At 38.8% G+C, this 22,056-nt stretch overlaps 1 protein-coding gene across 2 annotated transcripts in view; it reads right to left on the bottom strand.

Annotated features, from left to right (window-relative positions):
- Positions 1-22,056, bottom strand: part of lrrc7 (leucine rich repeat containing 7) — a 180,587-nt gene that overhangs the window by 12,221 nt on the left and 146,310 nt on the right. For both annotated transcript variants that reach the window (XM_079629141.1, XM_079629140.1), the window contains 14 exons: positions 21,717-21,791; positions 21,274-21,418; positions 21,100-21,172; positions 17,826-17,955; positions 10,587-10,702; positions 9,965-10,034; positions 8,980-9,079; positions 8,770-8,894; positions 8,353-8,541; positions 7,701-7,817; positions 6,481-6,567; positions 4,412-4,523; positions 3,857-4,037; positions 313-2,017 (listed from right to left, as the gene is read on the bottom strand). In XM_079629141.1, the coding sequence (XP_079485267.1) occupies positions 313-2,017; positions 3,857-4,037; positions 4,412-4,523; positions 6,481-6,567; positions 7,701-7,817; positions 8,353-8,541; positions 8,770-8,894; positions 8,980-9,079; positions 9,965-10,034; positions 10,587-10,702; positions 17,826-17,955; positions 21,100-21,172; positions 21,274-21,418; positions 21,717-21,791 (3,225 nt within the window). The remainder of the gene's footprint in view (positions 1-312; positions 2,018-3,856; positions 4,038-4,411; positions 4,524-6,480; positions 6,568-7,700; positions 7,818-8,352; positions 8,542-8,769; positions 8,895-8,979; positions 9,080-9,964; positions 10,035-10,586; positions 10,703-17,825; positions 17,956-21,099; positions 21,173-21,273; positions 21,419-21,716; positions 21,792-22,056) is intronic.

Raw genomic sequence — 22,056 nt, 5'->3', positions numbered from 1 at the left:
AACTTTTGCTCTTATAATAAATACGACCTCACGTTGTGTCAATCACGTTCACACACTACCTCCGAAACTTTCGTCCGTCATTAAAAAACATTCGGATTGAGTACAATTTTTTGTTTTTGGCATCCGTAGCAAGCATTTTGAGGAGTTTTGACAATTCAGAGCCGGCGTCTCAAGTACAAAAAAACGCATACAAAAATGTGTGCAAGGACCTTTAAGGAACGGATTCATTTATTTCTTGAAAATACTGAGCGTTTAGATAAATTCCAAGCTAACAAACACTATTGTAGAAGAACAAAAAGCTTGCTTACTCACCCGATCTAACCTCTTCGCTTCTATGTGTCTAAGCAGCTGCTGTCTCCAATCTACTGGCATTTTGGAGTTCGGGTCCTCTTGTTTTTGAATGACAGATCTCAGCTTCATGTCACCATCAGGGCTCTTCTCAGTGCATGTACTAAGATTGTAATCCGAAGGCATTTTCTCTAGCAGTGCAGCCATGGTGGGTCGGGCAGACACTGGCCTTGCCTGAGATGCCCCGTATGTCTCTGTGCTGTAGCTCCGTGCAGACAGGGGGCGACGTTGTGTCAGACTCTTAGTGGGGTAACCCATAATGGGCTTTTTGGGTTCTTGATAAGACGAGTAATCTTCATCATACCTACCATTCCTCTTGTGGAACTGGGTGTCAGAGATGTTAGACAAGCTGTTCTGTTGTTCCAGCATGCTCTTTATCTGCTGAGGCCGGTTGTAGTGCTCTGCCAGCTGCAGCTCATGGTTCTCAGCTACTCTGCGGAACAGCGCCATCTCTGTCGAACTTACCAGAGAGTCAGCTCGCCTCAGGAAGCCCGGCCTGGAGCGCTGGGGCTGGACAGAGAGCTGTGGGTTGATGGCATCGTCGGTGACTGCAGTCTGGGCAAATGAAAACATCTGTTCCATCGGCGGATAGCCTCGGTAGCCTCGCGGGCTCACAAGTTCCTTTGGTAACGTCTTCCCAGGTTGGTTTATGTATTCAGGGGTGTTGGGGAATGGTGGAGGAACTCTCCTTTCCGCTTTCACAAGATCCATGGCTCTTTGCGGGTTGAAGCTTTGGTCAAAATGGTAAACTTTCTTTGGGATGGCAGGCTTCTGCTGCTGAGAGCTTTTATTTAAACCGTAGCCATCCATATCATCGTCCAGCATTGGAGCTGATTGGCTCCTGGACATGCTCTGTTCTAGTGGTACGGGGAGGTCTGCTCTATCAACACTTCCCTGATTTTCTATGCTAGAACTGTAGTGGTCCAAGGGGATGCTGTAAACCTTGTACGACCCAGTATCCATTTCATCTATGCTCTGAGATTTCTTAAATTTCGCTTTTACCTCCTTCATCATTGGCGAAAGTCTCTCAGAACTCTTGCTAACAACCATAGTGTTTCCTTTTCCACCCTGGACATGTGAATAAATGTTGGGATGACCTCGTCCCGGCCCTGAGTCCGTAGAGTCCAGAAACCCCCAGGCTCTAGTTGAGGGAAAAGTGCTGGGTAGTTCTCCCATCTCCTGTTCAAAGTCCTTACGGTCAGGATTGGGGCTGTTGGCTGGAGTAATTTCCAACTTGGAAGGGAAAGCTGTCCTGTCCTCGAAGGGACTGGGAGTCCTCGTCCAGTTCTGCCAGGGGTTAGAGGAAGGAGGCACTTCAGTTTCAGGGTTGGTGCGGACTGTGTGGAAAGTGTGTTGCGTCTGATCGAGCTCTAAGGGAACTCCCACAATGCGCTCTTGTCTCATGAGAGGCCGTCGCCCATGTGCCATCGAGGCACTCCGGGGCTTTGAGCCTAGCATGGGGTTTCCAGCACTGCTGCTTGGAGTGTCAAGAGGTGTCTCTTCTGAGACAAAACCTGTGTTATCATAGTGGGGGGCATCGTTCCAGCTGTCGAAGGTGTCGCTGAGCGGTCGCCTCTCACCTCGCTGCTGCAGGGTGCTGGAAGGAGGTGTTTCCCTCTGGCTCAGAAGGGGCTTGGTTTCAATGGGCTTTGGGAAAGACTGGGCCAGCCTGTTGACATATTCAGAGACATATATATTTGAGATTTTATCAGTGTACTATACAGAAAAAATCTGTACACATGGAGATAAACTGGATATGACAAGTGTATTCAATATCATAAAATTCAAACTCAGTAATGTAATGTGGTGCATCTAGAAATGCATCTATGCAGAAAAAACAAAAGGAAACCCATGTAGACTCTCACAACTGTGTGTCAAGGTCAATAAGCCTCTCAAAATATCTAAACATTTACCTTTTTGTGACAAGGAAAGGGTAGTTATAAATTATATTTATAATTATATATCCCTGAAAAAAAGTAATTATATTAATTATCAATACTCTATGATAATTGAATAATAATAATACATTTAAAAATATATATATATATATAAAAAAAGACTTGTGTACTCAAAGTGTAGGAAAAACGTATAATGAAAACAACAAATACACAGAGCACATTACTAAGAACTTAAATTTTTTAAAAGGTTTTTACTTACTGTAGACATACTGTGGCATAATATCCCTTGAGCAAGTTAAGTAGATTTTCAAATAGATTTTCAATGTTTAGAAAATTTTGCCCACGTAATACTTTTGCAAGGTTATCAAAACAGAAATTTCTCAAAGAGTTCTTATGAAGAACAGGCAGTGAGAGGAGTGATAATTCAGCAGTACTAATATAATACAACTTTTACTGTTAGCAACAGATGGATTTCCAGCTACACTTTATTGAAGATGACAGCAAGAGTCATATTGCTGTGTGACTTTGAGAGAGAGCAAAATCGTGATGTGAGCAATAGAGGCATTTTAAAAGAAACAAATGCCCAAATGAGCGCTCTTAGAATTGTCATCAATTGTCTTATTAAAATGGAAGGAAAAAGGCAAATAACAACATCATCAGTGGTGTACGGGACATCCCCGCAAAGGCACAGATTTGCGATCTGAACAACAAATAAAATGCAACTATAAAATGCAATTCTGTGTTTTATAAATATTGCCAGTTAGTAAAAACAATATGCACAACCTTCTACAATGCGACAAAATCACGCGCATAATGCAACCAAATTTTCCACTAGCCGGCTAAAAATGTCTTTAATTACCTAATGGCTAGTAAATTGTACGATTTCAGTCGCCTGTGATCGAGTTAGAGGCAAAAAATAAGTTTAGCACAGATATATTTGAATTGCCTGCTGAGCTTTACACTTGGCTGAGAGCGCCCTCTGTCGCTTTCTCTCACTCACGCACACTCAACAAAGAGAGAGACGTACACATGAACAACTGACGTAGAATTGACGCGCAAGATCTAAATGCAGAGCTCGACAATAAGGACTGCTGATGGCCAAGAGTTGACATAACTGTCACTGTCCTTACATTTTATTCAATTTCTGTACCTAATCTGTATTTTACTACTGGTAAATAAACCTGAAATGTACAGTTTATTTGATTTGTATCTTTGTTCTATTGTGCTATTGCTTGTAGTTTGATTATTTGGTCTTATTTTATTACCGACTGCCTTTAATAGTGTTTGAAATGTTTATTTTTATGTAAAAAAAAAATGTTTTTTTGCACTGTTCTTGCATTCCATGTAAAAAGTCTGGCGAGTCAAAATAAACAATGTACTAGCCAATGGCGACTCGAGCTACAGTGTCCATAAAGGGTTTATGGCAATTGATTGGTTATAATTGGTTCAAATAATTTTGGTTTATTGGCAGAGACGACACAACGTCAATTTTGGGTCACCCAAAAGTCTGCATATCTAAACTGTTTGATCAACTGTCATGTCATATGAAAGCACAGATGGTCTATTAGTTCATATAAATGAATAGTGACAGTGATTAAATTCTTGCCAACCTGTTGGTCCAGTGAGTCTGTGGTGGCCCCTCTTTCCCAGATGTTTGCAGATTACTGACATTTCCAGGTGGGTTGGAGGAGCCAGATGATCCCTGGGAGGGTGAGTAGTCTGAATAAGTGGCAGATGATCCGCTGTTGTTCAAACAATGCATTTTGTCTGGCTCAGACTCATCTGTGGACTCTTAAAAAAAAGATAAAATAGGCATAAAGGTATACAAGGTAAAATAGTTTAATATATGCATCAACAACAACTATTTTTGCCTAGAATAAACCCCAATTATTGTGTTTCTGACAACAACTATTATTCCACAGTGTTCCCCAGTGCAATTACACGATGCATCATTATAACAGAACATCATTCTCAGAAGGATTTGAGCTTTATTAATAAACATCAAAAGAGAATGAGGGGATTTCTTGAAAAATGGAACCAAGATAAGACCAAGTTATGATATGCTGGTCCACAATAAGATCAATAACATGCATTTGGAAAATAGATCAGGTGAATTTTCATTTCATGCCAACTTGAACCTCTACAGGCTTTTTCATCTCACTAACCTTTTTTTTCCTTGCCCAGTAACACAACCTTTGGTTTGTACATAGGTGGCTCTACCAAAGTTGGCCTCATATCAGAAATTCGGATATCATTGGGGGAACCTCCCATTGAGTCCTGGAAACACAGGTGTCAAATTCACAGTGAATTAAACACTAGACAAAAGGAATACAAAACAGGCACTAGGGCAGTGGGGAGGTTTTCCTGCAATCAAATTACAATCTATCATTTAAAAACTAAAATCAAGCAATATGAATTGTTTACAGGGCCACTAAAACATACTAGGTGATATTTGTAATCCAATTTTAGATCACAATCTCGATATAAATCAAAATAAATTGATTTTCAAATGCCAACATATCCAATTATATTGAAAACGGTTGCTATATTAACTGCAAACATTTTGGCTGTATACAAATCTGTTTGCCTAATTGCATATTACATAAAACTCTATTAGGCAGGACCTGCTTTTAGAAAAAACTAAGCCGTTAAAACACACATGACAGCATTACGTTAAGAGATTCCAGTTTAAAAACGTTACAAAAGGATCAGAAAGCTAAAACGTGAAATGCATTAATGTAGCTAGTATTTCGTTTCTCTAAAACGTTTACAGTATATTGAAATGAGTCATTCATTAGAAGAACATGCTAAAACAATTCCCTTATTACATTACAGTGACAGTTTCCTGATTATAAAACACAAACATAGTCCCCAAATGACCTCGAAGTTAAACAAAACTGAAGCTGAGAACTATATCAGAAGTAACAGAGTGTGATCTCACACCTCAACATCAAGTTGAGATTCATCATTAGTAGACTAATATGTAGACTGTTAGGATTCACAGGCCTTGTCCTGGCTTGTCTGGTCAAATCCCCCAGGAGCAAATCAGATGCTTCCAGGTCTCTCACAGCTGTCTCACACTCACACCTCTCAGACCTGACTGTACATCAGCAGGCTGGCTCACACAACCGGCAGCAGAGCAAGAGAGAAGTCACATATCAGAACATTCTCTCAGAAAGTGTCATTTCTTTTACTCCTGTATAGCCACCTCTCCCCTTACCTGCCATCGTTTTTTCTATTTAGTCTTTTTTGTTCTTCGTTGCTCTGGCACAACGGGTCAAAAGAAATGTGACTGTGTAAATTGATACGGCAGACCAATGCTTTCATATTTATATTAAATGAACTGGGAACCAAATTCAGCACGTGGGAAATTTGATTCGAATTATACTTAAGATTCTAGGGAGGCCCAATATTTGAAATAAAAGAGCTCTTATACACTACCATTCAAAAGTTTGTGTACAGTAAGTAATACATTTATAGTGTTATTTAGCAAGGATATATTAAATTGGTCAAAATTGACAGTAAAAGACATTTATAATATTACAAAATATTTATATTTCAAATAAATGCTGTTGTTTTGAACTTTCGATTCATCAAATAATCTTGAAAAAAGGTATCACAGTTTCCACAAAAATATGAATCATATAAAAACATCACTGTTTTCAGCATTGTTAATAATAAGAAATTAAGCAGCAAATCAGCATACAAGAATGATTTCTGAAGGATCATGTGACACTGAAGACTTTAGTAATGATGCTGAAAATGCAGCTTTGCCATCACAGGAATAAATTGCATTTTAAAATATATTCACATGGAAAACTGTTATTTTAAATTATAATAATATTTCACAATATTTTTTATATTTTAAAAATGTTTTCAAACTTTTGACAGGTACTGTATTACTTTTATAATAGCTCTTTTTTTATCATTTTTATTATTATTATTTTATTTTTGATATTTTATTTTAGATTTAGATTTTGGAATTAGCACAAAGAAATTGGCCAATCTCCCCTCTAGCCTTCCTACAATTCGAACACTGACATTATGCTGGAAACTGATAGACTGGGAGTGTTTTTTTCTTTCATTATAGAAAACAAACCCATGCATGTATTTAACTTTCACCCACAATGGGGGTGTCTGAGAAAACGAATTTGACTTTGCTTTGAAGGCAGTTGAAATGAGCCACCCCATATGCTTAGCTGCTTTTCTGCTGTCTGGTCTCTCAGCCACTTACTATGAGGCAGAAACAGGAAGAGGAAGTAACGGCCAGGCTCGTATTCTCTGGCTGTGGCGGCTTGGGGACGACGCGATGTAAAGAAATCTAAGCAAAACAAACATACATACATATATACAAACAAACAAACAAACAAAAATGGATTCTCATGGTCTAGAAAGAAAAGAATGTGTAAGAAACATGAGGTTTATGGCACTGGTACTCCCAAGGTCCCGATAACCCTGATAATAATAATAATAATGTTTGTAGCTCCACTGTTTGGCCGGGGGGAGGGGAGGGGGGTCTCTGAGACCCTGGGGGAAAGCAGTGTGAGGCCAAGCTGCGATGGACACAATACACCATGCACTTGTACGCTATTCTAAACAAAGAGCTACTGCAAGCATAGAGAAGCCTGGCATCAATGAATGGATTATGAATGTAGCTGTGTTTGCATAATTCCTTGATTTATTCTGGTTTACTCAAATCATCTTACCATTCCTGAATTCAATTCATATTTTCATATAGGGACCTTTAATGGGTCCTCTGAGTGTTCTTGACATTTCACTCTGACCTTTATTTCTGTTTACTGAAAGATTTTCAGCTGTACAACTGAGCAGTGCTACGGGAAATAAACCTGAAGACTGAGCGAGGGGAAAAACACTAGGTCTAGACTTCTAGTAAATAATTGTAGGATATACTAAATGCGAGATACCAAAAAAATTAAGAATCCTACAAGGTGATCGTGACATTCATTACTAATTGCACCGCCTCTGCTCTAATATTCATAGGCAAAGTTAATGACTTCTTTGTTGTCCTGTGTCCTAAACAACACTGCAGCTCTGGTGGTTGGGGAGGGGGGTTGCTGGCTGTGAGAGATGAAACATTTGCTCTGATCTTTGTGTATTTTATCTCCGCAGGTTCAGCTAACCTTTAACAAACACTCTCAGTACTACACAACACTCTCTATACATACAACCAAACTGACTCAGACACCGAGGATGCAAATTCTAGGCCTTCAAAAACAAAGAAACGCAGCCTCTCAACCTTCTCTTTTAAAGTTATTGACTTCATAAATCCCTTATGTGTTTAGTAGTTACAATAATGAACCATTATAAAAGTTAAGGGGAGTGTAAAATAAGCTGCTACCCCGATATATTACTGTGCGTAAATGCTTTAAGAGGATAAAGCTAAGGCATTCAGCATTTAAAAGAGACAAGATTAAAAGAGAAAACTTGTCATACTTCCGAGCTCTCAGTCAGATCCTCTTTGCGTTTTGGGATGTCAATGGCTGAGTTGAGGAGGACACCTTGATCAGACATTGGTGGTTTAGAATAGTCTTTGATCTCTCGCTCCATCACCTGCAAAGAACATACGCTAATCTCATTGAATGGTGTCTCATGATTCAATGACAAAATAAACTGTGTCTCCCAAGTGATGGATATTCAAGCAATGTTTTACCATGGGAAACCGTTATATATTACCTCTGATTGTTTATAAAACTATTTATTATTATTATATATTTAATATGTTTAAAATAATTGCAAACGACATTAAAAAAAAGATGAATAATACAATCTTAAGGATTCTTAAAGAAAGTCTCGCATCCCTACAAAACCTGAATTTTTTTTTTTTTGCAGCTGTCAACAGTCACATTATTATTATTTTTGTCCCTAAAGTGGTCTCTAGAGCCTATTTTGAAATATTTTGGTCTACTTGTAACTTGGATCATTGATATAGTAGTAACAGTTTTTTGTTTATCAGCATTCCAATCGAAATTCAGATTCTGATCTATCCTATATATATATATAAAAGCACTTTGTAGGCCAAATTGCAGAGACAGTGATGTATGAACCCAGGTAGGCACTGTGGTAAAATAAGATAAAGAAGCATTACCTCCTTAGGAGCAATGGGCCACTTGGGCTCATACTTGTCTTGGCTGTGGAGCTCCATATTGGTCCCAGAAGAGCATTTTTCAGTGTTGAGGGGGTGAGTGGTCTTACCCACCAGGTTCTGCACTGACTTCACCATGTTCTTTAGGTCTTCTGGGTAAGGGGTGGGATAGCGCTTCAGATTAATCTCAACCTGCAGATGGAGGGAAGAGGATTCAGCCCATATGGCAGCGCTATGACCTTTTCTAATGCTTAAAGGTGGTTTTTCATTAATCACAGCTAACCAGATACAGCAATCGTCCCGGTTCCATCTGATATTAACATCTGTGATCAGACCAGATCACGTGAGATGGATGTTAATGCCAGGTGTAAACGGGGCCAAAGAGGCTGACTATTTCACATTTTAAATTCCTAAAGGGACCTTCACTTTTCCTGAGTTGTCCTCTTCTTCCTTCTTGTCCTCAAACTCAAATGCCACCGTCATCCTCTGTTGTCTCTGCTCCTCCCAGAGAGTGGGATTAAAGCTGTCACTGTCAGACTGGTAATCTGCAGCATGGAAAACACACATCCATCCCAAAAATGTAATCCGGTAAAATGTAAAGAAGAAAAGGCTGATTTACTGTATTCTCACCCTCATCATGTCGGGGCTGCTGAGGAAACATGTAGTTGGTAAGGACTCTCTGTTTGGTCTCAGGGTGAGCCTCTGTTTGAAGGGGGATAAGGGCCTTGGACTGAATAACAAAAAGAACTGGTGTAAACAAATACAACTGTCAAATCAAATTTAATAATGGCAGTATATGTATTATGACTACTTTTAAAAAGGGATGCACGATATATCGGCCACCATATCAGTAACGGGCAATATATGTTCATTTTTAAATGTTATCGTTATCGTCCCAATAAGAACATTTGGCTGATATATTAAAGCCAATAAATAATGGATAATTTCCTTTAGCTGAGACACTTCAGATGTGAACTGTTCGCCTTTATGGTTTTGAATTTCTTGAAATATGATTGGAATCACTTCAAACAAGGAAAATGCAGTCAAGTGCAACATGTGCTGTTATATTAGGCTACATTAAATTATAATGAGAACATTATAATTGTGTGCTTGGGACATGGCTTTTAATGGTGATACTTTTATTCTTGTAATCAGGCTCTCAAAAATTTGGATTTAGATTTATTGGCCAATATATTGGTTATCAGCTTTCAAAATAAGTAAAGAATTATCGGTATCGGCCAAAATTGGTGCATCGCTACTTTTTAACCACATTTACCAAACAATTAAGTAGATACATCGATGTATGGACATCACTGAATTACTTTATAAAATAAAACAAAGTGGCATTTGGTTTATTAATGCCATAATTTGCATTTGGTTTATTAATTTAGTTTATTAAATGTTTATTTAAATTTTTTGTTAATTCTGGGGGGATAATTTAGTTTTATATTTTGTTATATAATGCAATGAAATTCATACATTAAGTTTTATATGGCCCAAACACTAATTGGGGGCCAATTGTATTAAATGGTTTGTAAAATGTGGTTAAAAGTGGTCCAAATACTGTATAGACAAGACTTTGTACACAAATTAAAAAGGAGATCCAGATAAAAACCTGATTGTCAGATAACCAGAGTGCAGCAAGATCTTTCAATTTAGTGAACGTGAAGGGAAGATTCTTTAACCTAAAACAGAACATAAAGAATTAGTTCATGATCATTCAAAAAGGTAAAACATGGATGTCAACAGCCAAATGAGACTGTTGGGGTGAGTTATTTGGTGTAGTTAAAATGTTATGAAGACCTGTGGTAATTCTCTCCATTTAAGAGGTCCATTAACCCAGGTACTCTAATGTCTATGTAGCGTTTAGTCTTGGTTAAGTTTAATTACCCTGTTTCCAGGTAATCGCAGTCCGAGCATCTAAACTGTCCACATAGCTCATAAAGAGCTTTTTTAATTGGCCTATGGGCAGGCCAGGCACTTTTATGATGTCATGCCCCATTACTGTGCCATTATGGAAAATAATCAACACCATCCTCACTGCTTTACATAAACCGATCAAGACTGTTAAAAAAAAACTAAAAGAGGTTCGAAGTACTTTCTATGCTTTGAACAGATTTTCATGTGTCTTATCTTTTATTCAGTAAACAATGTTGAAGATCATGTGTTGGTGTGATAAATGTTTGCACATAGTGTAAAATGAGAACAAAAAAATAAGTAGGAACATCAGGTGTTACCTATTGTCACTTAGATTGAGAACACGTAGCTTTGTCATCTGTCCAATTTCATCAGGCAGAAACTCCAGTTTATTGGAGCGCAAGGACATGACCGTGACGTTCTTGCAGTTTCCAATCTGCAGCACAGGACAGGATATGATAGCTCTGGTAAGGTGCAATTTTGTCAGCTTTTTTTTTTTTGGATATCAGCATTTCTCTCTTTCTCTCAGGTAAAATGACTCTTGTAAACTGTCAATACAGTGTGTGATGTAAGCGAAGGTCAGCAGGGCATTACCAAGCATTTGGTTTTACAGATTTTAGCTGTGCTGTATTAAGCCACTTTAGTGGCTATCAAAATGTATGTGAACCACCAGGTGTACACTGAACGCTAAAAATGTATATCCTATTTGAATATTGTATAATTTTTAAATGTGTTGTTATATCTAATTTGATTTGTCTGACTCTACAGCCTTAATATTGCTTTGTGTGTTGTGTCTACACAGTAAACATTATTTCTTTGGGTATAATAATATAATAATATAAAATGTTTCTTAAGCACCAAATAAGCATTAGAATGATTTCTGAAGGATCATGTGACACTGAAGACTCAGTGTAATGATGTAAAAATTAAACTTTGCCATCACAGGAATAAAATACATTTTAAATATTATTTAAAAAACAAGAGTTATTTTGATTTGTAATAAATAAATGCAGCCTTGATGAGCATAAGAGACCGGTTTTAAAAACATTAAAAAACCCTACCAACCACAAACTTCTGAACGGTAGTGTGTAGGTGTTTAACAGTTTTAAAGCTGTGGCCCTGTTGAACAGTCTGCACACCATGATTTTAGACATTTTAAAATAAAAAAACTGTAAAAAAAAACTAAAAAAACTGAGACAACCTTTATAGGCCGGGAGCCAGGTCCACTCCTCAGGATGTTTTTTGCTACCTTTTTTTCACTATTATTTCCTATTATCTTATACCTTGGGCCATCACAAGTTGATAATGACCACCCCCAACTCGGCCCCGTTTGGTCTCAGGGGCCAAAAAACTCCCTTTTTGGGAAAAGCTATTGACGGAATTATGTAAATGTGAATATTAAGCTACTGCAGCTACATAAATGGTCATATAACCCTAAAATTTTGCATGGTGTATCCTGACACATAGGGGAAACTAGCAGAAAAAATTTCCGGGGATTTCTGCCTTTTTGCTGTCAAATATCACCCCCAACATACCCCAATAGACTAAAAAATGTCTGTCCGCCTGACAAATTGTCATCAAAAGTGATCATTTTCAAGCATTTTATTATACATATCACTGCCTCAAATGTACATGAAAAACTACCCAAGTTTATAAGCTTCAATTTAAGACCAGGATGACCTTTCTGTCTAGTGGATTACAGCTGGTATAACCAAAGTTCTCCCCTGTACCCCAAATCGGAGAAAACAGAACTTTCAAGCATTACCATTCCAGATATGGGGTTAACCCCTTATATTGGCATCAGCCATTACATATTTAAAACAGTAATATTCTATACTAAACCTAAACTAATCTTGACAAACTATATATCATTTGAAAGCTTACAATCTCTAGTTTACATGTTTGGTGACTGATTTTCAAAATAAATTACAGAGGAGCCGTAATTTATCAATTTGCAACAAGAATATTTTCATACTCCTAAGGCGTGTTCAGATCTTTATTTTGAAATAGTGATGAACATGAAAAATCATGAAAGAATGGTAGAAACCTCAGTTTGTTTTCATGCCAAGAGTTCAAAAGATAGCATCCATTAAATTATTTTAGAAAAAAAGTCTGAAAATGTTTTGAATATAAAGAAAAAATATAATAGATTCACCATTTGTGATGTGGCAGCAAGCTATAATGCACATACGTGTTTCTTTTTGTGTTTCTTAGAGGTTAAATTAATTTCAAAATCTGCCAAACTTCCAATACTACTTCTGAATGGGATGTCTACTTAATAAATTGTATCAAAAATGTAAAAATAATGGTTCAGATCACTCAAACAACATATGGAAATGGAGGCGCCCTTATATGGGCAGTAATGTCAACTAGTGAAAAAGTTTGGTACTGCGCCCAAACAAAATCTTACTGAAAGCTTTTTTTTTAGATATCAACCTAAAGTTTGAAACACAACATGTTCAAACTTTTGGCTTTGATTTTTTTTTTGTGCCATTTTTAGAGTCCAACAGGTTTTGAAAATATATATTTTATATAAAATATGAATAATAACATTTTTAACATTGTACATTTTCATAAACTCAAACTTCTATAACTTTCTTGTCCATCCATCCATCTTCCGCTTATCCGGGGCCGGTTCGTGGGGGCAGCAGTCTAAGCAAAGATGCCCAGACTTCCTTCTCCCCAGACACTTCCTCCAGCTCTTCCGGGGGGACACCGAGGCGTTCCCAGGCCAGCCAGGAGACATAGTCCCTCCGGCGTAGTCCCTTCCCGGGAAGGCGTCCAGGAGGCATCCGTAACAGATGCCCGAGCCACCTCAGCTGACCCCTCTCGATGTGGAGGAGCAGCGGCTCTACTCTGAGCTCCTCCCGAGTGACCGAGCTCCTCACCCTATCTCTAAGGGATCGCCCAGCCACTCTGCGGAGAAAGCTAATTTCGGCCACCTGTATCCGGGATCTTGTTCTTTCGGTCATGACCCACAGCTCAAGACCATAGGTGAGAGTAGGAACGTAGATTGACCGGTAAGTCGAGAGCTTTGCCTTGCAGCTCAGCTCTTTCTTCACCACGACAGACCGATACATCGACCGCATTACTGCAGAAGCTGCACTGATCCGTCTGTCAATCTCCTGTTCCATCCTTCCCTCACTCGTGAACAAGGCCCCAAGATACTTGAACTCCTCCACTTGAGGCAGGAACTCTCCACCAACCTAAAGTGGGCAAGCCACCCTTTTCCGTCTGAGAACCAAGGCGGCCTCGGATTTGGAGGTGCTGATTCTCATCCCGGCAGCTTCACACTTCACCGTCCCAGTGCATGCTGAAGGTCCTGGTCTGATAGGGCCAGCACGACAAATTCATCCACAAAAAGTAGAGACGAAATCGTGTGGTCCCCAAAACGGACCCCCTCCGGCCCCTGGCTGCGCCAAACATGCACCGGGAACAAGTCTGACTTACTGCCGACAATGCGTTCCAAGCTCCTGCTCCAGTCGTACAGGGATCGGACAGCCCTTAGCAAAGGGCCCCGGACCCCATACTCCCAGAGCACACTCCACAGGACGCGGTGATGGACACAGTCAAATGCCTTCTCCAAATCCAGATAGCACATGTTCTACTATCGGCCGAATTCTCCTCTCCAGTACCCTGGCATAGACTTTCCCGGGGAGGCTGAGAAGTGTGATCCCCCTGTAGTTGGAACACACCCTCCGGTCCCCCTTCTTAAAAAGGAGGACCACCACCCCTGTCTCTCAGCCCAAAGTTACTGTCCCTGACCGCTACATGATTTTGCAGAGGCGTGTCAGCCAAGACAGCCCCACAACATCCAGAGACTTGAGGTACTCAGAGCGGATCTCATTCGCCACCGAGGAGCTTCTTGATAACCTCGGTGATTTCAGCTTGGGTGATGGACAAGTTCACCTCCGAGCCCTCAGCCTCTGCTTCCTCAATGAAAGACGTGTAGGTGGGATCATCGAAGTATTCCTTTCACCGTCCGACGACATCCCCAGTTGAGGTCAACAGCTGCCCACCTCCACTGTAAACAGTGTTGGTAGGGCACTTCTTCACTCTCCTGAGGCGCCGGACGGTTTATCAGAATCTCTTTAAGGCCAACCGGTAGTCCTTCTCCATGTCCTCACCGAACTCCTCCCAGGCCCGATTTTTTGCCTTCACAACCACCCGGGCTGCACTCCGCTTGGCCTGCCAGTAGCAGTCAGCTGCCTCAGGTGTCCCACAAGCCAGCCAGGCCCGATAGGACTCCTTCAGCTTGATGGCATCCCTTACTTCCGGTGTCCACCACCGGGTTCGGGGATTGCCGCCTCGACAGGCACCGCAGACCTTACGGCCACAGCTCCGAGCGGCCGCTTCGACAATGGAGGTGGAGAACATTGTCCACTTGGACTCAATATCTCCAGACTCCCTCGGGATCCGGTCGAAACTCCGCCAGAGGTGGAAGTTGAAGATCTCTCTGACAGGGGACTCGTTCCCAAAAGACCCTCACAGTACGTTTGGGTCTGCCGAGTCTAACCAGCTTCCTCCCCCGCCCTCGGATCCAACTCAGCACCAGGTGGTGATCAGTTGACAGCTTTGCCCCTCTCTTCACCCAAGACATACGGCCGGAGGCCAGATGAAACGACCACAAAGTCGATCATCGACCTCCGGCCTAGGGTGTCCTGGTGCCACGTGCACTGATGAACATGGTGTTTGTTATGGACAAGCTGTAACTAGCACAGAAGTTCAATAACAGAACACTGCTCGGGTTCAGATCAGGGGAGCCGTTCCTCCCAATCACCCCCCTCCAGGTGTCACTGTCACTGCTCACGTGGGCGTTGAAGTTCCCCAGTAGAACGACAGAGTCCCCAGTTGGAGCACACCTCCCAGAGACCCCAAGAAGGCTTGCACTGCCGATTGGCCCGTAGGCACAAACGAAAGTGAGAGACCTATCCCCGACCCGAAGGCTCAAGGAAGCGACCCTCTCATTTACCAGGGTGAACTCCAACGCATGATTATAAACAAACCCACACCAGCCTGCCGCCTCTCACCAATCCCGGGCCTGGCTCCAGGGTAGGGCTCCGGCTGCTCCATTCCGGGCGACGTCACGATCCCCATTTTTTATTCCAGCATAAAGGGTTTCTGAACTGCTCTTAGTCTGTCCCGTCACCTGTTTGCCTTGGGAGACCCTACCAGGGGCATATAGCCCCGGACATCATAGCTCCTAGGATCATTCGGGTACTCAAACCCCTCCACCACGGTAAGGTGGCAGTTCAAAGAGGGGCCAAATGTGAGATTTATTAAAGTCCACAAAGTCAACTTATGACTAGTGTGCAGTCTGTTATCAAAAAGCCAACCATGGATTTCACATAAACACACAGACAGGAGAGCTAGAACCACTATGGTCTGAGGGCGACATCATGGATAAGCAGCAAAAAGGTCTAAGAACCAAATAAATGTTTTCTATTTTATGTTTGAGCTGTATTTTAGTTTCGCAATTTGGCTGTAAAGAATGTTTACCTGTACAGAAGGTTACTAACGTTTACTCTATTGAAGGTTGGCTTTTTGATAACAGACTGCACACTAGTCATCTTTATTCCTTGTGTTGCGAGGACTTTGTGGACTTTAATAAATGTGACCCTGGATCACAAAACCAGTCACAAGTGTCACAGTTTTTTTTATGCCAAAAATCATTAGGATATTAAGTAAATATCATGTTCCATTAAAATATTTAGTAAATTTCCTACCTTAAATATATAAAACATTTATTTTTGTGAGTGAAGCACAATCGCAAACATAAACGCACAACTTTAAAGGCGATTTTCTCAATGATCCGATTTTGTTAAAAATTTGATTATTCATATTTTATATAAAATATACATTTTCAAAACCTGGTGGACTCTAAAAAGGCAAAAAAAATCAAAGCCAAAAATCTGAACAAGTTGTGTTTCAAATTTTAGGTTGATATCTCAAAAAAAAGCTTTCAGTAAGATTTTGTTTGGGCGCAGTACCAAACTTTTTCACTAGTTGACATTACTGCCCATGTAAGGACGCCTCCATTTCCATATGTTGTTTGAGTGATCTGAACCATTAGTTTTACATTTTTTATACAATTTATGAAGTAGACATCCCATTCAGAAGTAGTATTGGAAGTTTGGCAGATTTTGAAATTAATTCAACCTCTAAGAAACACAAAAAGAAACACGTATGTGCATTATAGCTTGCTGCCACATCACAAATGGTGAATCTATTATATTTTTTCTTTATATTCATAACATTTTCAGACTTTTTTTTCTAAAAGAATTTAATGGATGCTATCTTTTGAACTCTTGGCATGAAAACAAACTGAGGTTTCTACCATTCTTTCATGATTTTTCATGTTCATCACTATTTCAAAATAAAGGTCTGAACACGCCTTAGGAGTATGAAAATATTATTGTTGCAAATTGATAAATTACGGCTCCTCTGTAATTTATTTTGAAAATCAGTCACCAAATATGTAAACTAGAGATTGTAAGCTTTCAAATGATATATAGTTTGTCAAGATTAGTTTAGGTTTAGTATAGAATATTACTGTTTAAAATATGTAATGGCTGATGCCAATATAAGGGGTTAACCATATCTGGAATGGTAATGCTTGAAAGTTCTGTTTTCTCCGATTTGGGGTACAGGGGAGAACTTTGGTTATACCAGCTGTAATCCACTAGACAGAAAGGTCATCCTGGTCTTAAATTGAAGCTTATAAACTTGGGAAGTTTTTCATGTACATTTGAGGCAGTGATATGTATAATAAAATGCTTGAAAATGATCACTTTTGATGACAATTTGTCTAGGCGGACAGACATTTTTTAGTCTTTTGGGGTATGTTGGGGGTGATATTTGACAGCAAAAGGCAGAAATCCCCGGAAATTTTTTCTGCTAGTTTCCCCTATGTGTCAGGATACACCATGCAACATTTTAGGGTTATATGACCATTTATGTAGCTGCAGTAGCTTAATATTCACAATTACATAATTCCGTCAATAGCTTTTTCCAAAAAGGAAGTTTTTTGGCCCCTGAGACCAAACGGGGCCGAGTTGGGGGTGGTCATTATCAACTTGTGATGGCCCAAGGTATAAGATAATAGGAAATAATAGTGAAAAAAAGGTAGCAAAAAACATCCTGAGGAGTGGACCTGGCTCCCGGCCTATTATAAAAGGTATTAAGATATCATGAAGGTATTCATATCAAATCTATATGACCCCAAAGTTCTAAAGATGAGTTTAAAAAGTTGCCTTGTTTGCGAGTAATTTCAGAACCCTGTTGAATAAAAATTCCAAAATGGTCTGGGTTTAACTGGTTAACTGGTTTTAGTTGAGCTCCTTACTGTTGTAGACAGACTTGAACAATTTTTTACGTTGTTTAACCTTTGACCGTTTTAATGGTTTTAACCCTAACCCTTTAAACTGGCACAATCTAAACAAACTTGGCTAGTCTACAGTAGGATGCATTTTCAGCACAAAGAAAGGTAAGATATATAGAGAATGTATGTTTGATTTCCGTTATTAATTCTGTAGAAAGAGCAGGCCACTAATACTCACTTCCCTGGGCAGCTCAGCCAAGAAGTTCTCATCGGCCGCAAATGTCCGAAGATTGTGCAGGTAGCCAATGGTGGGAGGCAGGGATTCCAGTTCATTACAGCTACAGTCAAACTCCTCTAAAAGTGATAAACTGGCAGATGTAAGAGAAAGCAGGTGAGGAGTGTATTATGCAAGGTCGATTAATCCCTATTGAAAGCTTATTGAAAACACTTCATGAGATGATAAGATAAATGTATGCATCATGTGACGTCTTTTTAAAGTCCAGCAGATAAAGACATAATTGCCTCAACTGTAGAGGATAACTCCTCTTCAAAACATTTTTGTGAGTTTGGGTTGAGTAGCAAGTTATGTGTTTTAACCAAAGGAAGACCTATATATATATATATATATATATATATATTTTGCTCACCCTCATGTCGTTCCAAACCCATTTGATTTTCAATTTAATGAATGACGATACAGATAGTCAAGCTCCAAAAATTACAACAAAAAAAGTCATAAAAGTAGTCCATAACAACTGTCCAAGTCTTCTAAAGCCATATAAAAGCTTTGTATTATTTACACAATCAACGTCAATTCTATTTCAGGTGGGAGGTAATCAATAAAAAATATATTTTCACAAGTAATCATACAGAAAATCGTAAAAATTCTAGGCATTTTCCTGCCAGGACATCCATTTAAGGAAATTTATAGACATTTAATTTAAACCCAAAAACATGTCATTCAAATGTTTAAAAAGCGAAATTCAAAATATGGGTAAAACACCTGTAAAAAATCAGTACTGATATTTCTTCATATTAGCACAGTATTTTAGTCCCTATTCTAACAGACTTTTCTTAACTTGTGTGGCTTCATAAGATTTGGAACATGTTTATGACTCTTATGGCGCTATTTTGTCATGTTGGAGCTTGCCATGCTCAGTTTCCGTTCATTTTCATTGGAAAAGAGCGCCCAGTACATGTATCAAAAAAAATATATTTCGTGTTCCATGGAGGAATAGAAAGTCATAACGGTTTGGAAGAAAATGAAGGTGTGTAAATGATGACAAGTAAACTTTTCCTTTAATATCCATTTCACATTAAAACATCCCATTCAAATGTTTACAATGCACCTACAAAATATCCAAGTCTAAGTACATTCAATAGCAGTAGTATGAGTGTAGGGCTCATATCCTTTTAAGACAAGGAATAAATGAGTTTTGTTAATGGAAAATGAGAGTTGTGAGTTATGTGGAGCCATTGTCTCCATGTAACAAAGGTATGAATTAACAGAAGAAATGTAAGGGATTAATGATGATTTTACTAAATATATTACACTGCAATGCAGTCCTGGTGGTTGTACAAAACACTCTTATCCTATGAAATATGGGCTCTAAAAAAATGTATGTTAGTTTATAGCATTTACAATGGTCTGGTATATGCCACAGTGTTTATTGAGTCAAACGAGTACTTTTAGTAATGAGTGCATTTGGACCTCACATTAGTCATTTAAAACATGTATTTTGTTTCTTAGTTGCTTTTCCCCTTTATGTCATATTTTAATTGAATGAATTTGAAAGAGGTCAACATATGTTTGTTAAGCTAAGTAAGGTCATTAGTACAACATTTGTACTAGCAGACCGGTCCAGCTGGCCTTCCATATGTAGGGCTTTCGTTGTGTCTCTTTAAGCGAGATATGGATGCAAAGGTATGCCCTTGCCTAAATAAACATGCTGTGGCAGACGTGTGGGGAATACAAATGCTCGCTGGTCTACTTACCCGGTTTTGCCACGTGCACTGAGGTGCCCATTTAAGATGCATGTTTGATTAACACAACACACAGAACCGAGCAATGACAAACCAAGAAGAGAGATGCATGGAGTATAGTATCACAGGAATGAGGTAGTGGCGACAGCTTTGATAAATGAAAAAGGCAGTCTGCAGAAAATATGACCTCTCAATTAACAGATTGAATTATGGTGTATACACTTCGTCCCTGAATTTCCCATTTGATTTTGCATTAAAAGTCAAACTTACGAAACGGGTTTGATAAGGTCATTTGTAAAATTAATTTCTGGAAGATTTTAAACAGTTTATTAGACCAATGTAAGGTTAATATTTTTCAGTGTTAATTGCATTGTGCCATCTCAAACTAAATTAAAACATGCTGCGATTTAATTGTTAAGAAAGATTACAGGGTTGACAGTTTAATTTGATAAGTACAATGTACTGCTTTAAAAAATAAATGCTGATACTTCTACATATATCCACTTTCAATGATAAGTTGTTTAGAAAAGACACCACTATAACAAGATGTAAAAAAGTTGGCATCAGCTCTTCATTATTAAAATATTTTTATTACTGGGCTCAGTAAGATTTTTTTTTTTTAATGTTTTTGAAAGAAGTCTCCTTAGCTCACCAAGGCTGAATTTATTTAATCAAAAATACAGTAAAAAAAGAAATTTTTTACAATATTATTACAATTCGAAATTGTTTTCTGTTTAACAAAAACATATTTTCTATGTCTTTACTGTCATTTTGACCAATTTAACACATCCATGTTGAATAAAAGCATTATTTCTTGAAAAATAATTTGTATTGACCTCTGAACAGCAGTGTATGAAAGACACAAATGGCACTCATTTTGTAGAATGACCAAAAATATAGATCAAACTATTCATTTACAAGTTATCAGACATCAATGTACATTTTAGCTAAACAATATATTGACTCTAAGGTTTTATCTACCGGTAATTACTTTTTTAGGGTTTTAAATTAATTCTACATTTTAATCCCAAAATCTCATGTTTTCCAAATCAGGACTCTATACAATTTCCCTCATTAGGTAATAAAGATTGAAAGATACTGCTTGAGCTGAGAGTCACAATGAAGTTGACAGTCAGCATTTTCTCATGCTGGGGTGTGAAAAACTGTCAGAATGACAGCAGCAAAGCTGCAGAATTGTTATATCATGCCCCAGATGGCAGTTCACAGAGAAATCCAATACAGACACTATAAGCTAGAGCTCAATGTCACTGAATGTCATCATAAAAAAGCTGTATGTATATATATATATATATATTAATTACAAAGGCTCAGGTCAGTAAAGACTTGCATCAGAGGTCTATTATTTGGCTATAAACCACAACACAAAGTCCATAGACTTAAAGAAAGGAAAAAAACCCTGTGCATTAGAGGAATGTTCAGGGAATACAATCTAAGACGTCTCAGAGGTATTTTCTGCCTTTGTCATTTTTCTTTTACACAGCTGGATGAGTTGTAAGTGAGTTACTAACCTTCCAATAGTGTTAGGCAGTGAGGTGAGCTGGTTGTCATCAACTTTTAATGTTGTCAACTTTTTCAACTTTCCTGTAACATTATAAAGATACATCATGCACAAGTAAACTTATATACTGAAAAAAAATTAAAACCCTCAAATATTTCCAACAAAGCAAGCAGTGGAACTTCACCTATTGAATCGGGTAACTGTTGCAGCATGTTGGAGGAAAAAAGTAGGTCCTCTAAGCACTCACAGCCAGAGATATCTGCATCTAGACTCTCAATCCTGTTCTTGGCCAAGTCTAGATATCGCAGCTGCCTCAGTTTCCCAATAGACTTCGGCAGACAACAAGAGAGATAAATGAAAGAAATCATATATTATACTTTATACATATATTACAGTCCAGTATCTATATTAAAATGTCAACTTCCAATAGTTCCCACAAAGATGTTGTCATCATTTACTGGCACTCAAGTACTTTTAAACCTAATAATGATATGTCCGAATGACAAGGAACTCTAATAATCTATAACAGGGTTGACAAGGTATGCTGATATTTCGTACATGCAACATATGCTACTCTGGAATTCTATTCTACTTTTGAAATTGTGAGTGGATGTATCCTGTGCTTACCCCTGGTATAGTTTGTAATGAATTGTTGTCCAGCCACAGCTCTTTTAAACTATGGATCTGCTCCAGCACTTCTGGCTGTAACAATAAAGAGGGTCATGACCAACAAAAGAACAATATATACAGCATCACAAATGAAAACCAATCTATTAAATCTATATGGTATACACTCTTAAGCTGCTTTTCCACCGTCGGGCCAAATGTTTCTCAGAAAGGTAAGGAACAGTTCCAGTAACATTTCCACTTGAGCTTGGTTCGGCACGGCACAATTACAAACCGTGGCCAACTGTGCTGGTAGAATGCGTGTAGTGACTCAGGATTGGTCTCTTGTCTGTTTCCTGGC

Source organism: Phoxinus phoxinus, assembly GCF_949152265.1.
Source record: "Phoxinus phoxinus genome assembly, chromosome: 11".
Taxonomy (NCBI): domain Eukaryota; kingdom Metazoa; phylum Chordata; class Actinopteri; order Cypriniformes; family Leuciscidae; genus Phoxinus; species Phoxinus phoxinus.
Note: the sequence above shows the minus strand (reverse complement) of the source record. Positions and strands in the feature narration are given on the sequence as shown.